The 16,655-nt window shown below is 33.4% G+C and overlaps 1 protein-coding gene across 1 annotated transcript in view; it reads left to right on the top strand.

The window, feature by feature from the left end:
* LOC128020292 (potassium voltage-gated channel subfamily H member 7-like) overlaps positions 1 to 16,655 on the top strand; it is an 87,029-nt gene that overhangs the window by 34,806 nt on the left and 35,568 nt on the right. The window contains exons 4-6 of the mRNA XM_052607137.1: positions 8,690 to 9,124; positions 9,705 to 9,725; positions 12,000 to 12,238. Of these exons, the coding sequence (XP_052463097.1) occupies positions 8,690 to 9,124; positions 9,705 to 9,725; positions 12,000 to 12,238 (695 nt within the window). The remainder of the gene's footprint in view (positions 1 to 8,689; positions 9,125 to 9,704; positions 9,726 to 11,999; positions 12,239 to 16,655) is intronic.

The following is a 16,655-nucleotide window of genomic DNA, read 5'->3' as shown; positions in this document are numbered from 1 at the left end:
ATAGAAATAATAAAAAATATAAAAATATATATATATACATTCGTGATCATTTAAATAACTAAACCACTTTGCATAGATAAGAATAGTAGCATAAATAATAATATGTTACAGAGTTGTTATTGTAAACAAAAGGTATTTAACTTTTTTTTTGGGGGGGGGGGGGATTTAACGTAAATAAACTGAAATAAACTACAATTGAAACTACTGAAATTAAAAATACTGCCTTGGCAAATAACTGAAAATTGACAGATGTACTACAATTATTGCTCGAATAAATAAATAAAATAATTTTTTTATATATATATATATATATATATATATATATATATATATATATATATATATATATATATATATATATATATATATATATATATATATATATATATATATATATATATATATAAAACAAAAGCCCAAAAGAAAATGACCAAAAATTTAAAATCTTATAATTAAAACTAAGTGAGAAATGTTGCATTTGTAACATAAAAATGAATATAAAATCTAAATAAATAAATGTGTATAATTTAGATAGTTAAGTAAACTTTTCTTTAATATGATTGCATAAATTTGTTACAGTGTGTTTATTTTAAACTAAATTAAAAATAATTAGGTGATTTTTGGTAATTTAAATAAACTAGATTATTTATTAGAATAAATATTAGATGAAAAATCTTAAACAAATTGCCTTTCAAACAACTGGAATTTATTTAAGTTGAAGTACTAAAATCATAAAACATAATTAAAAATGTATAAACATATTAAAACATGATTTACAGCCATTCACTCTCAAGTGAGAAATTGTAGCTTAAAAATACAAATACATTTAATAAAATACTGTGATCTGTGATCATTTAGATAGCTAAACTATTTTGCATGGATACAAACTGTATATTATGATAAACTAATAATTTGTTACAATTTGTTAATTAAAAATGTTTATCAGTATTTGAAATAAAGCTGAATTAAATTACTGTAAAAATTAGACGAAACATGGAAATGGAAATTAAAAACATTGCCTTGGTAAGTAACTGAAATAAATAAGATGAAGTACTGAATACTGAAGTACTAAAATAAACACTTAATTAAAGATATTTAGGGATTTTAATAATAATATAAAAAGGACAAGCACATAACAGAAATACATAAACTTGAACTGCAATGACAATAAATTGAAAAACTGAAATTATAAGAATGAAGCCAATACAAAATATTAATAAATTATGAATTATGAAAATGAATGAAAGTGGATGCAAGTTCTAGTCTGGTGCAGTCGAATAAGCTTTCTCTTGAAGAAGACCTTATTTATTAGAAAGAGTGTAATGCAATTTACTCTTCAAAGTGCTGATGCGCTGGAGACGAAACACTGAATTCCACTGGGAAACGCTGGATTTGTTTGATCACATCCTGTTTTAAAAGAAGAAGAAAAAAAAGTTAAGAGGCTGCTTATTAAAGCAGTGGTGATCTGTATCCGTATGAGGGATGAATTCAGACCAAAGGCCGGTGGGATAATTAAAGGCATGGCTGAACAAATGAGCCATATGTCAGACTGTTGTTCTCCTGGGGGAGATGCATTGTGGGAATGAATGTTGACCGCTCAAGCTGCACGTCTAATACGCACGTTCTTATAATAATGCTGCCGGCGGTGCTGCTAATTCATTTCAGTGCATTCATTGGTCATTTCTGAAACTCTATAATAGTCATTCTAGGATAGGGCAAGAGTCAGAGTTGAAAATCTTACTGATAAGAATTTAGAACAAATAAATAAATAGTTTTCTTTAAGAGTGCCTAATATTAATTGTTATTAAATTATTACAGAGCTGCATTTCCCAATAGCTCCGTAAGCCTAAGAAGTTAGTAAAAACAATCGTACGACTGATCTTAATATTATGGTCTGTTTCCAAAAAGCATCGTAAATTAAGTAGCACTTGAAAATCATTGATAGATCTACGCAGGGCCGTGCAGAGACCTTTGGAGGGGCAGGTGCTCAAAGTATAAAAGGGGCACATGGAACAAGGCTTTAAATACCGCAGTTCAAAATAGCAATACAGCAATATATTAGTATAAATATGGATGATCATGTATTGATACAGCAGCAAATGCTCTGATGCAGTTTTGAAAAAGAAAAGAAGAGACGATTTTAAGTTTAAAAGTAAAAAAAGATAAATTATTTCCACCTAATAATAACTCTGGGTTTAGAAACTGAAATGTCTTAAATTGTCCCAACCTGATGGCTTTTTCTTCTCTGTTCAACAGAATAATTAAGAACAGCTGTTATAGTAAAAACTATAGAAAACACTTGTGCCTCCACATTTTCCTCTTTCTCACCAGCCTGTCTCCTGGCTTGCTTACCTGCTCTTTCTGTCACTTGTGCGTCTACATTTGCCTCTTTTTCTTCCTCTATCTCCATCTCCTCATCTGATCTATTACTTTCCACTCTCTGTCCATCTAAGAACAAGGCACAATCTACTATTTCATTATCAATCTATTATTTTAACCATCATTACTATTCTTGCACCTAATCAATAAGTCCACCTTAAATATTGATACAAAACAACAAACAACTGAGTCATGCAATGAAAGCACTGTATAACTTATACAGGCTTATGTTTTATTTATTTTTCGTTTTTATTCAAAACAATTCCAAACATGCTTAATATATCAGGAAATATCTCGATTCTCAAACGTGTAAGTAAACGCGTTTTGCACCTTTATAGATTGTTATTTGATCAATAAATGGAAAGGTAGTGTAATCTATTAACTACACATAAAACCCAGACTTTTTACTTAAGTGCCATATCATGCCATGAAATATTTTTAATACGACTGAATTTGCATTTAATGTAAATTTTAATAACAATATTGTAAGTTACTTATTTTAACACTTTCATTTTACAGAGAGTAAAGAACATTTACATTATCAAATAACATTTTCATTCAGTCTAGCCAGAGTTCAGGCACTCTCAAAAACTCCCATTAAAATCACTGAAGCACTTTATATTACATTATGCACATCAGGATTTTTTTTAGTTTTTTCTCTCTCTCTCTCTGAAGAAAGAATTCTCGAAATAATTCAGTCAGCGAGCAAGTGAACAAAAACACCGCGTTTCATGATGACTCTTCTGCACATCTCCGATTGGCCATTGCATTCGCTCAACAGAATCGTTGATTGGTTATCATCATGAAGCGTTGTACGAACGTCTCTGGCTCAGCGCCAGCCAGCGAACACAGATTTGAATTTAGCAGCTGATGCTGTGCACTGAACGATCTAATCACAACAGTGTGATTATATCAAATATATAAAAAATATTATTCTGCTGTTTTTTTTTTGTTTTTTTCTTTTTTGTCGTTTGGAAGCTGCGTTTAAAATCAACTTGGCTCAGAAATCTTTGAATGGACACGACGCTTCTATTCAATTCAATTCAATTCAAGTTTATTTGTATAGCGCTTTTTACAAAACAAATCGTTACAAAGCAACTTTACAGAAAATTATGTTTCTACAATATTTAGTAGTAGCTAGTAGTTTGTGCACATTTGACAGGATTTTAGAAAAACTAAAAAATAATAATAATACAAGACGTAGTCAGCTAGACGATGAACTATCAATATTATTAATTAAGTTATTATATGATTCAGTCACACATTTAGGAATAATTGTTAGTTCTGTTTGTTCATTCAGGGTTAACATCATCTGAGGTCCTCTGAGGGTCAGCATCATCTCTTCTCAGGTGTTCTGGATCCAGACTGGAGCTTGTGTAAATCCTAGTTACCACGGGATGTGAATCCCGTGGCAAAACATAGAACACATAGAAACAAAATACAGACATCATTAGCATAGCTGCTGATCCAACAAAGTAAAATTAGTTTAACCCAAGCTAATGAATAAAAATGCACCTTTGATCAGATGCAACTACACTCACAATTAAAAAGATACATTATTCGAATGCTTGGCGAAAGAGATGTGTTTTTAATCTAGATTTAAACAAAGAGAGTGTGTCTGAACCCCGAACATTATCAGGAAGGCTATTCCAGAGTTTGGGAGCCAAATGTGAGAAGGCTCTACCTCCTTTAGTGGACTTTGCTATCCTAGGAACTACCAAAAGTCCAGCGTTTTGTGACCTTAGGGTGCGTGATGGGTTGTAACGTGGTAGAAGGCTAGTTAGGTACGCTGGAGCTAAACCATTTAGGGCCTTATAAGTAAGTAATGATAATTTGTAACTGATGCGGAACTTAATAGGTAGCCAGTGCAGAGACTGTAAAATTGGGGTAATATGATCATATTTTCTTGACCTCGTAAGGACTCTCGCTGCTGCATTTTGGACGACCTGTAGCTTGTTTATTGAAGAAGCAGGACAACCACCTAGAAGTGCATTACAATAGTCCAGTCTAGAGGTCATGAATGCATGAACTAGCTTTTCTGCATCAGAAACAGATAACATGTTTCGTAGCTTGGCAATGTTTCTAAGATGGAAGAATGCAATTTTTGTAACATTGGAAATATGATTTTCAAAAGACAAATTGCTGTCTAATATAACACCCAGATTTCTGACTGTAGAGGAAGTAACAGTACATCCGTCTAGTTGCAGATTGTAATCTACAAGATTCTGTGTAGTGTTTTTTGGTCCAATAATTAATATCTCCGTCTTATCCGAATTTAATTGGAGAAAATTCTTTGTCATCCAATCTTTTACATTTTTAACACAATCTGTTAGCTTAGATAATTGGGAAGTTTCATCTGGTCTCGTTGATATATATAGCTGAGTATCATCAGCATAACAGTGGAAGCTAATTCCGTATTTTCTAATAATATTACCAAGGGGCAACATGTATATTGAAAATAGAAGGGGACCTAGGACGGATCCTTGTGGCACTCCATATTTTACTGATGATAAATGAGATGACTCCCCATTTAAGTAAACAAAATGGTAGCGATCGGACAGGTAGGATCTAAACCATCTTAGAGCCTGCCCTTGAATACCTGTATAGTTTTGTAATCGATCTATGAGTATGTCATGATCTATGGTGTCGAGCGCAGCACTAAGATCAAGTAAGACTAGAAATGAGATGCAGCCTTGGTCTGACGCAAGGAGCAGGTCATTTGTAATTTTAACAAGTGCAGTTTCTGTGCTATGGTGGGGCCTAAAACCTGACTGAAATTCTTCATACAGATCATTTTTATGCAGGAAGGTGCTCAATTGAGCAGACACAACTTTTTCTAAAATTTTAGACATAAATGGAAGATTTGAAATAGGCCTATAATTTGCCAGTACACTAGGATCTAGTTTTGGTTTCTTAATAAGAGGCTTGATAACCGCCAGCTTGAATGGTTTTGGGACGTGTCCTAAAGATAACGACGAGTTTATGATATTGAGAAGCGGTTCTTCGGCTACAGGTAACAGCTCTTTCAGTAATTTAGTGGGTACAGGATCTAATAAACATGTTGTTGGTTTAGATACAGTGATAAGTTTATTTAGCTCCTCCTGTCCTATGGTTGTAAAGCACTGCAGTTTATGTTTGGGTGCGATGGATGAAACTGAAGTGTTAGATGCTGTAGAATCTACATTCGCTATTGTATTTCTAATGTTATCTATTTTATCAGTGAAGAAATTCATAAAGTCATTACTATTTAACGTTGGTGGAATATTTGAATCAGGTGGCGTCTGGTAATTTGTTAACTTAGCCACTGTGCTAAATAAAAACCTAGGATTGTTTTGGTTATTTTCAATGAGTTTGTGTATATGCTCTGCCCTAGCAGTTTTTAGAGCCTGTCTATAGCTGGACATACTGTTTTTCCATGCAATTCTAAAAACTTCTAAGTTAGTTTTTCTCCATTTGCGTTCAAGACTACGAGTTACTTTCTTGAGAGAGTGAGTATTACTGTTATACCATGGTACAGTACGTTTTTCTCTAACTTTTTTCAATTTGATTGGGGCAACAGCTTCTAATGTATTAGAGAAAATAGTGCCCATGTTGTCAGTAATTTTGTCTAATTCATGTGTATTTTTGGGTACAAATAGCAGTTGAGATAGATCAGGCAGGTTATTTGCGAATCTGTCTTTGGTGGCTGGAACAATAGTTCTGCCCAGACGGTAACGCTGCGACATATAGTTAATATCAGTTATACGCAGCATGCACGATACGAGGAAATGGTCTGTAATATCATCACTTTGAGGTACAACATCTATAGCAGTAAGATCGATGCCATGCGATATAATTAAATCTAGTGTATGATTAAAACGATGAGTGGGCCCGGTGACATTTTGCTTGACTCCAAAGGAGTTTATTAGGTCAGTAAACGCAAGTCCTAATGTATCATTTGTATTATCAACGTGAATATTAAAATCTCCCATGATTAGCGCCTTATCAACTGTAACTAGAAGGTCTGAGAGGAAATCTGCAAATTCTTTTAGGAATTCTGTATACGGCCCTGGTGGTCTATACACAGTAGCCAGAGCAAGAGATACATTAGATTTCTTTTGCATGCCCTCGATGTCTATGAAACGTTTCTCCCTCAAACAGCACGCGAACCTTACTCTACACTACAGGCTACACACTGCAATATAAACAACATATCTGCATGTTCTCACATCGCGTTGTTCTTGTAAAATAATAATAAGTAAATAAATATCAAAATCACTTCGCTGAGAATGAAACACCACTTACCAGTGCTTCCGCGGTGTTGAAAATATCCTCTGACAATTAAAAAATGCGCGTGCGGCGTAACGAATCGTCCCGGTCGGATGACGAGGTCGTCGTCGTCAGGTCAAAGGTCATCATGTTGGTCATCTTATTGACGGCTAAATTATTATTCAAAATTTTACTAATATTTAGATCGGGCATGAGCAGGCATTCACAAAAGGAAACTTTATGACAAAAAAATAAAAAAAATTGAGGAAATTTTGCTTAGACAAAAGGGCACTTTGGGCACCAAAGGGCAAAGGGGCAGGTGCTCAAGCACCCAAGGACCCCCCCCAAGCAGCCCCCCCCCCCCCAGGACAATCGGCAGATTACATCTTTGACTTGATTCAAGTGCAATGTGATTATAATATAAGGATTTGATTGTGCTTTATTGTACACTGTATGAATCGTTTTCTTTCTTTCTTTCTTTCTTTTTTAGTTTAAATAATAAAATAATTAAAAATGGCAGAACAAATAAAAATCCACATCTAAATTAACTGACTGAAAAACATGTCGATGACTCGCTGAAGCGCACGAAAACCAGCTATGTATTCGACCCACAAAATAACATCTCTCTCTCTCTCTCTCTCTCTCTCTCTATACTGTATATAATGTATATTATATATTATTATGTAAAGTATAATACACAATAATATAATATTGTATTGTATTATAGTTATCATATCCAAGTTGGAACGCAGCATTAGGTTAACGTCAATAAACGATCGTGTACTACAATTAAGAGGGATTCTATAAGGTGACATTTCAGCACTTGAAAAACGGACAGCGACTCCTAAGTAGCTCTTAAAGCCCAGCTATGTGCGATTGGTTTAAGTGCATTTTTAGGAAACAATACAATAACTAACAATCGTAAAACTACTTGTAGAAAACGTTCTTTAGCACTTTGATCAATTGTTATTGGGAAACCCCACTTATGTCACTTAATTAGACAAAAATGCCCCTGCACAAATAAATTAAATCTACTACATCTCTTGCTAACAAAGTGAAAATGAACAGACAGTGTCGATAGTGGCATCAAATTAAGATCTGCTCATGTTGCAGCACATTTCATTTTAGCCGTTTTTTTTTTTACAGTGTTGCGCATTTTAACCAATCACACACAACTCTGTTGAGCTTAGGAATTCAATGACCGATCATAGTAAAATGGCACATCATAAACAACAAAGCACAGATGCACGTACAATAAATAAGAGATTAATTTCACAGTGTATACAGCTTCAGTGACTATAAATATATATATTTTTTTTTTGAGTGCTTAAACTCGCAATAGATCAAAATTAGTGATATTGTCACTTCCTATAGATAATGTATTCGATGTTCGAATAACTGTAAAAAGGTAATGTTACATAAACTTTTTATTACATTCCAATGTTTTTATTAAATTGTAATCATGTTAAATACAAATTCAGCCCCATTAAACATACTTTATTAGCCTACATGACACCCATATCTGTTGTTGGCTATAAAGACGGGTTTATGATGTTTAATACATAATGCTGCTTTTAGCCTAACCCTGGAGTTGGTTCGCCCTCCGCCTATGCTCTTGTGTATTTGTTTTATGTGGACAATCAGCCTTTTTTATGGGACTTGAATAAATTTGTATCATTGTAAAGATGAAATATTCTAGAAATCACAGTTTTGGGATAACCAGCTTCTCTTAAATAAGATGAAAGTGTCTTTCTTTTCGCCTTCATCCGGACAATTTCCTGACGCAGGATTTCAGTCACGTCAGAGCAGCCCGCCGTCTTACAATCTCAGAGAAAATTAGAGTAATAAGACTCTAAAAAAATATAGGTCTGGGTCTGTCATATAATTAGAGAAATTGGCACCATGTGCCAGATTAACACTGATAACTTCGAGGTATGTGTAAGCGATATCTAATTTTGATCAGAGATCTTTTTCATATGTCCAACCTAGGTTTTTTTTATACTGTGCTTTATACTTTGATATATCTACATTAATTTTGTAATTGTTTTTCAAATACCTCTAGGAAAAGGAAGATTCTTCCACTTCCGTCTGCCAGCCTTGAAGCTGTTGGGAACCAGCAAGCAGTCTCTTCCGCAGGACGACCCAGACTCAGTGATGGTGGACTCGCCCAGGGCCAGTGATGACTCTGTGGCCATGATGGACGTCCAGTCTCCTACCAAGGATGGTTCCAGTCCAGTAGATGCCAACGACACGCGGGCACTCATCAGCTCCAGCCTTCACTCCTCCCTGGTCAGCACGTCCGTACCCCTGGACCACTCATCGCCCAAACAGCCCTGGGACCTGCCCAGTCCGTCTCAAGCACAGTCCACCACCTGCCTGGCCCAGGCCAAATCTAGAGACAGCATGTGCAGCAGGAGACGTGCTTCCTCCGTGCACGACATCGAAGGCCTGAGCACAAACTCCAAACGCATGTTTACAGACAGACACACAAGTGAAGGTGAGGACTATAACTTGTATTCAGCTTCTTGTGTTTTTGTGAGATGTTTGACTGAATTTGGAGAGAAGATTCTGAAGTAATTCAGCATGGCACTATGCCAAAGACACTGGTTTGACATGGACCAAGTAGCACATGGAACGATAAATAAAAAAGACAGCAGAATATTCAATAACAGGATCTCTGAAGCCAGTTTCCTTAACCCGACGTAAACCTTGTCTTTCATAAAAATAAATAATTAAACATAATATCTGTATCACAGTGCATTTAAGCTGTGCAGTTGAATAACTCAACTGTCATAATGCGTATTAGTTTTTGCATTGTTTGCACAATTAACAGTAATGTTTAATTTTCCAGTGTAGTGATTTAATTGCTTTTACTGATGATAATCACATCTAACAGCAAGAAATTTTCAATTTAGAGCAATTTTAATGGACCAAATATGAAATTATCCATCGTTGCCACAAAGCAGCATGTGTGCTTTCATTTTTCACAAGAATTCTCTTAATTAAAAGTGTTATTCAAAGAACTTGGGCACATTTCCTCACTTTCTTTTTCTCATCTATGTACTCCTCAATGTCAGACCATGGACGCGGTTTGAAAGGTAACGCTGTATTCTGTGGGAATGCATAATAACTGTCTCTGGCTGCTTGCTGCATGCTTAAAAATCCACAGTAGCTTCACCATCATTTCATATTATTCTCTACTTACAGCACAAGTTATGTCAGTTTAATCCGGAACAGAGGTATAAAAAACACAATTCAGTTCAACCTGTTATGATTTGAGAAAAATTATTATTAAACAATGCAAAAAAATATATATATATTATTATATATATTGTTATTTTAGTATTAAGATTATATTATAATATCTTTATTAAATAACATTTTATTTATTTATTTTTTAATTTATTTATGTTTTCATTTCATTTTCATTTAAAATTATTTAATAAAAATTAGCTAGTAACTTTGCTGTGTTTTTAAAATTGTATAATTTTTTATATTTTTTGTTTTAGGTTAGTTATTTTAAAACTTTTACTTTAACTGCACATAAATAAGAAAATAGCTTAAATAAAATAATTATTTATTTCAATTAATGTTTATTTCAAGTAACAAAAATGGATGTTTTAGTTAACTATAACATTAATGTTAGCCCATTAAAATATAATAAGTCTTTGCTTTCTAAATTTGAGGGAGAAGGCGGTCTGTAAATGTAAACATGTTTTTTAATACTGATTTTATTATAAATTGATCTTATATGGAAACAGCCTCTTTATAACGTTTATAATAATGTTTTCTGCATGCATTTTCCATAAATACCCCAAGCTTTAACAAATAACAATAGTTGTCAACTTAAAATAAACTTTGACACCCCTGTTGTAATTAGAATCTAAAACAATTAAATCAAGATACCTAAAAGAAATTCTTATAAAAGCTGTTATCTTTCCTCAAAAGTGCATTCAGGCTACAGATCAGAGCATCATCAGAGTGCCCGGGACATCATGCCGTTTAGTGATTATCAATTTTCAGCCTGATTTCTCCTCTCAGCTGTTATTGATGTCTTGATTAGATCATGCAGAACATTTGCTGCTATTTCAGTAAAGCTCTAGTCTGGACTGTCCTGCATTGAGATGGATTAGAACGGCTCGGCTGTGATTCAGACTTGTACAGGCAGTTCCTCTTCACATCTCATTGAACGGGACTGATGCATCGGGACAGCAGATCAATGCTACATGCTGAATGACTTCCATCAGCTGTTAACCAGCACAGACTCTTTAAGTTTTGCAGGACTTTTATCTAATCAGAGTTTGATTTAAAGCTGTATGCCAAGACAGACTGTGCATCACAGTTATTAACCATCCTTCTTTTACATTGTACATGATTTTAATGGATTGCTAATGGATGCTTACAGAACTGCATATGTTTGTTTCAAGCATGGATGATGTTGTTTATGGCTAGCCTGAAATGTAATAACAATCCTGTTTCTTTCAGTAAAATCAAACATCTGCAGTTTAGATGATGGTATTTTAATTAAACTGTAAGACCTTAAAATGGTTCATTATGATGAGAAAACAATATGTATTCAAATATTATAAGGCAAGATCATGGCAGGGTGATTTAAATAATTTTTAACTATATTTTCTTGAAGTATTTTCCCTGAAATGACTTAAATATTTAAGTTTTTAAATTGAACATAAAAAGAACATTTAGATGTATTTTAATGAAAATATTTTAAATATTATTTTCTTGTAATAATATTTTAATATTATTTTTTAAATATTTATTTAATTTTGCAAACAATATGTATTCAAATATTATAAGGCAAGATCATGGCAGGGTGATGTAAATAATTTTAACTATATTTTCTTGAAGTATTTTCCCTGAAATGACTTAATTTTTAAGTTTTTAAATTGATTTTTTTTAATGTATTTTAATGTAAATGTATTATTATTTTAAAATAATTATTTAATTTTGCAATTAATACGTATTCAAATAATCAAAGCAAGATCAAGCCTGGTGATATAACTAATATATTATACATTTTTGATTATATTCTTCTTATGATATTTAAGTAATTTTGTTTTTTAATTGAACAATTTAATTACTTATTTTACATTTTAAATGCATTGCATTTACAAATTGCATTTTTAATATAAATATTTTATTTAATATATTTTTAAATATTTATTTTATTTTATTAAAATAATGTAATAATAATGATGATGATTGATTAATATTTAAATCATATTGTTCTAAAATAATGAAATAAAGGCTATACATACAGCATATAATTTTTTTATTTAAACATTTAAAAATATATAATGTTGCTAAATCACCCAGCCTTGTGCTAGAAGAACAAGAATAGATAAAACATTTAGATGCTCTTCTTTACTCTTTACCTTCAGGTCCGTTTAACCATCTGAAGTCCAGTCTGCTGGGATCCACCTCAGACTCCAACCTGAACAAATACAGCACTATCAACAAGATCCCACTCATCGCACTCAACTTCTCTGAATCCAACGATAAGAAAGTGCCTTCCCCTCCGTCCTCGGAGAAAACCATCATAGCACCAAAGGTCAAGGACAGAACGCACAACGTCACAGAGAAGGTCACACAGGTAAGACTGTTTGAAGTCAACATGCATGCAAAGCTCACTATATTAGATAAAAAAAACATATTTAGTTTCATTATACCCACTTCTGGTCTCACTGTGACCGATTACTCCAAAAAAAGAATACTAAGATTGCATTTTTTATTAAAAATACAGTAAAAACTGTTATTACAATTTAAAATAGATGTTTTCTTTATTAATAAATTATAAAATTATATTTATTCATTTGATCAAAACTGTATTTTAAGCATCATAACTCCAGTCTTCAGTGTCACATGATCTTCAGAAATCATTGTAATATGCTGATTTGCTATTCAAGAAACATCTCTGATTCGTATATTATATATTAAGGGATATTTTTTTCGGAAACGGTGATACATTATTTTCAGGATTCTTCAAAAGAACAGCATTTATTTGAAATGGAAAAATCGCAACATTATAAATGTCTTTACTGTCACTCTGTGACAAAAAAAAAAATCGTAAATTTTTTATTTAATAACTGCACGTTTATACGTTTACATCAGTTGCTGGTTTATTATAGTTAACTAAAATTAAAACCATAAATAAAATAGTACTTGAATTAAAACAAACATTGACATTTAACAAATTTAAACTTAAACTTGAACCAGTGTAAAAATGAGAACAGATAACCTTAAAATAAAAACAATTTCATACATTATGCTTAATATGTGTGGAAACTGTGAATAGATAGTTTCGAAAGAACAACATTTACTTGAAATAGAAATCTTTTGACACATTATAACTCTCTTTACTCTCACTTTTGATCAACTGAATAAACCCTTGATTCAAAAAAAATAAAAGAAATCAAGAAATATTTTTCAATCAATTTTATGCATCCTGGCTAAATGAAGTGAATACATTTTTAAAATGTAATTAATAAAATCTACTGTAGCTGACTCCAAACATTTTGGAGAGTAGTGTATTTATTAACATTAACATCACTAGCCTTTCTATTGCTCTGTCCACCGTGTTCCATGCATTTACTTTTCGATTTATCCTTGAAAAACACATGCATTGCTGACAGAAAGTAGTGTCTCCTTTAGAAACATGCCTTTAAATGCTGTCTATTTAGGTGGCTTGCTAGTCTTTGGAACAGAGCTAGTGTGCAAACACACATCTAGCTTCACGGATTAAAGGAGAAAATTCAATTTACACTCGAGTCTCTCACACAGAAACTGCCGCAGTGCTACTGAATTGTGTTCTGGCAATATTTGGAGATCCATTTCCCAGAGGTGGTAGAAAATCCATCTTCACGCTCGGATGCTCTTTTGATGCATTTCTGTGTCAGAAAAAGACGCTAAATATGGTTGAGGTAAGAGAGGAGATCGTAGAGAGGATGTGACACGCAGACTCTGAATAATTACTGCTGCTTGCCCTGTATTCTTGCTCTCATCTTAATATCCCTGAGGTTAAGTAGTATCATCATTAGCATTTATTTGCATACACTTGTCTGTTAGCATTATTTAATCTTGGCTATATTGTGGAATTATGCAGGAGAATTTGTTACAGCTTGTTTGTGTTTGTCCTCAAGACTATTGGATTTCTAATCGAATCAGGAAGCATTTGACACGTGCAGTGTTTCAAACACATTACACTCGCGACACATCGATTAACTCAAACTCCACGGAGGAGAAATAGAGCAGAAGCACATCCTCACCTGAGGGTCTTACTGAGAAACATGAGGAAAAAATACAGATTTTACTCTGTTAAATCAAAATGAAACGAGTCTTTAATATATATATCTGTTCGCATTCACATTCATTCATTTCACGCTTTTAAGAGCCCTTTGAAAATAGAGGAATAAGTACATATAGTATATTATAACAAATTATTTGTGATTTATACACTACCATTCAAAAGTCCACTATGTTTCTTTTAATCATTTTATTCAGCTAGGACACATTCAACTGATCGAAAGTGACAGTGAAGACATAAATAATGTTACAGAAGATTTCTATTTCAAATAAATGCTGTTCTTTGGACTTTTATTCAGCAAAGAGTTGAGCAGCATCTTGTTTCTTAAGCAGCATATCAGAATGATTTCTGAAGGATCGTTTGACTGGAGTAATGATGCTGAAAATTCAACTTTGCATCACTGGAATAAATCCCATTTTAACATGACTTCAAAAAGAAAACAGCTATTTTTAATATTTCACAATATGACAGTTGTTTGTTGTATTTTTATTCTATTTTCTTAAATAAATGCAGTCTTGGAGACCCAAAAAATTGTCAAATTGTATGTGCATTTCATGCTTGGAGCTTAACAGCATGCTAATGTCAAAATCAAATGATACATTTGCATGCTGTGCTACTTGGCCAGCTGCCTTTAAATCAGTCACTTATTAGGTGCCCTTTCAGTTAGGATGCTGTGATGTAGGGTAGTCGCCTACGTGGGCAGTGCTTGAATGTTAGAGACTCCTCTAAATGTCCTTCAGTGAAAGTCAAAGTAACACACAGTTCTGGGTCAGACCTTGTATCATCGGGTCTGTCTTTTGAGCAGCCGTGACAGAAGTCGATGACACGAGTCCTCGCTTCGGAGTCGTCCAACTCGTTCACTGCGGTCAATTGATTTGTTACGTCTGAGCGATTCTCACATTACCTTCCTGGACATCTAAGAGCCTGCGAGAGAAAAAGATACATAATTCATCACTTTCTTAGAAGAGAAAGAGTGAGAATAATCGACTAGGGCAACTTATTACTGCTGCCGCCATCATGATTTCTAATGAAGTATTTATTAGAAATAGACGCCTCATTCGCTGACTGTCAAAGGTTGTTAAATCCTGCAGAAAGGAATGTGTGTGTGTGTGTGTGTGTTCATTCAGAGCTCGATTACACATACACAATGCTGGATTACAGACTATTATCATCCTAATGCTGTTACTTCTGCTGTTCTATGGCTTTGCAAAATAGTGAAATGAATCCGTGTTTGAGTCGTTTGTAGTGGAAAGGAAAGCCGCGTATTGTTGCTTATCGTGGAGATCTTTCTTTTCATGCTATTCAAGCTCTGAGAGTTGCAGACATTTGAGATATTTGCTGTATGAAATTAAATACATGATTTTTTTTTAGATATTTTGAGTTGCTGGTTCCAAAAATAGTGCCTGTTTTACACAAGCAAGTCAGTTTCTCACAAAATGTGATGCATTTCATAACATTTTTGCTTTCACAAGCCATTCGTAGGGTGAAGAAGTCTTGTATTCTCCCTTAATCAGCAGAAAAACTGCCACAATAACATGATTCTGATGTCTTCCTATGAGTCAGGTTTTTTGTAATTTAAAAAATCTTGATTCTTATGTAATCTTTTGTAATAATTCCTATGTAACTTATCAAAACTTGAACAAAACTGCACAAGATAAAAGAAAATACAACACAAACTATATTAAATAAAAGTATGTTTTGTTGGTGTGAGAATCAAAATGTAAATTCTGAACTCTCTGTTTCATGAATTGCATAAAGGCAAAGGACACCCAGTTACATGAATAGCATATTTCATACAGTATGTTATGAATGTTAAAAACAAGATTTTGTGTAGTATTGTGCAGCATTTTGTCCTTGAGCAGAGTGCTCTGATAACTTCAGAAACAACCTGAGAAACATGACAACTAGACTTTATCATCCAAAAAGCTGTATGTAATGTGAGTGTTTCTGACAGCAGAGAGGGCTGGTACTGTGCAACTATAGAGATATAAATGAATATTTATGCCATGCTCTGAGGCTCCCTGACATGCTACGCTGATCAAATGTGAAGAACTCCGTTGTGCTGGTACTTTCCATGAAATATTGCATCAGGCAGAAAAAGAAATAAATGACAACTGTGGGGAAATATGTGTGGCACAGTGAAACTGTCACATACTGCATTATGATGATGGGCCTGTGGATATGTGATTGACAGCTGTCAACTAATGCAATATAAACTATTATTAGGAGAGATTTGTAATAAGCCAGCTATGTTTGGACCTCACTTTGAAAATGCACAATTCAGCATTTTATTTTATTATTTTTAAAACAGCATCAATTTTTGATTTTTATTTTTACCACCAACAGTACCCTGCTCACTGAAACCAAACTGAAGAATTACAGCACTTTTATATTTATATAGTACTATTGAAATTGTAGATTTTTTTACATAGGAAATGTTGGAATGAATGAATGAATGAATGAATGATTGACTGAATGATTGACTGACTGAATGAATGACTGAATGAATGAATGAATGAATGAATGAATGAATGATTGACTGAATGAATGAATGAATGAATGAATGACTGAATGACTGCATGATTGCATGACTGCATGACTGAATGAATGATTAAATGAATGACTGAATGACTGATTGACTGATTGACTGATTGACTGAATGAATGACTGAATGACTGCATGATTGCATGGCTGAATGACTGAATGA

The sequence above is a fragment of the Carassius gibelio genome, chromosome A9, assembly GCF_023724105.1.
Source record: "Carassius gibelio isolate Cgi1373 ecotype wild population from Czech Republic chromosome A9, carGib1.2-hapl.c, whole genome shotgun sequence".
Lineage (NCBI taxonomy): Eukaryota > Metazoa > Chordata > Actinopteri > Cypriniformes > Cyprinidae > Carassius > Carassius gibelio.
This window is presented reverse-complemented; position numbering and strand designations above follow the sequence as displayed.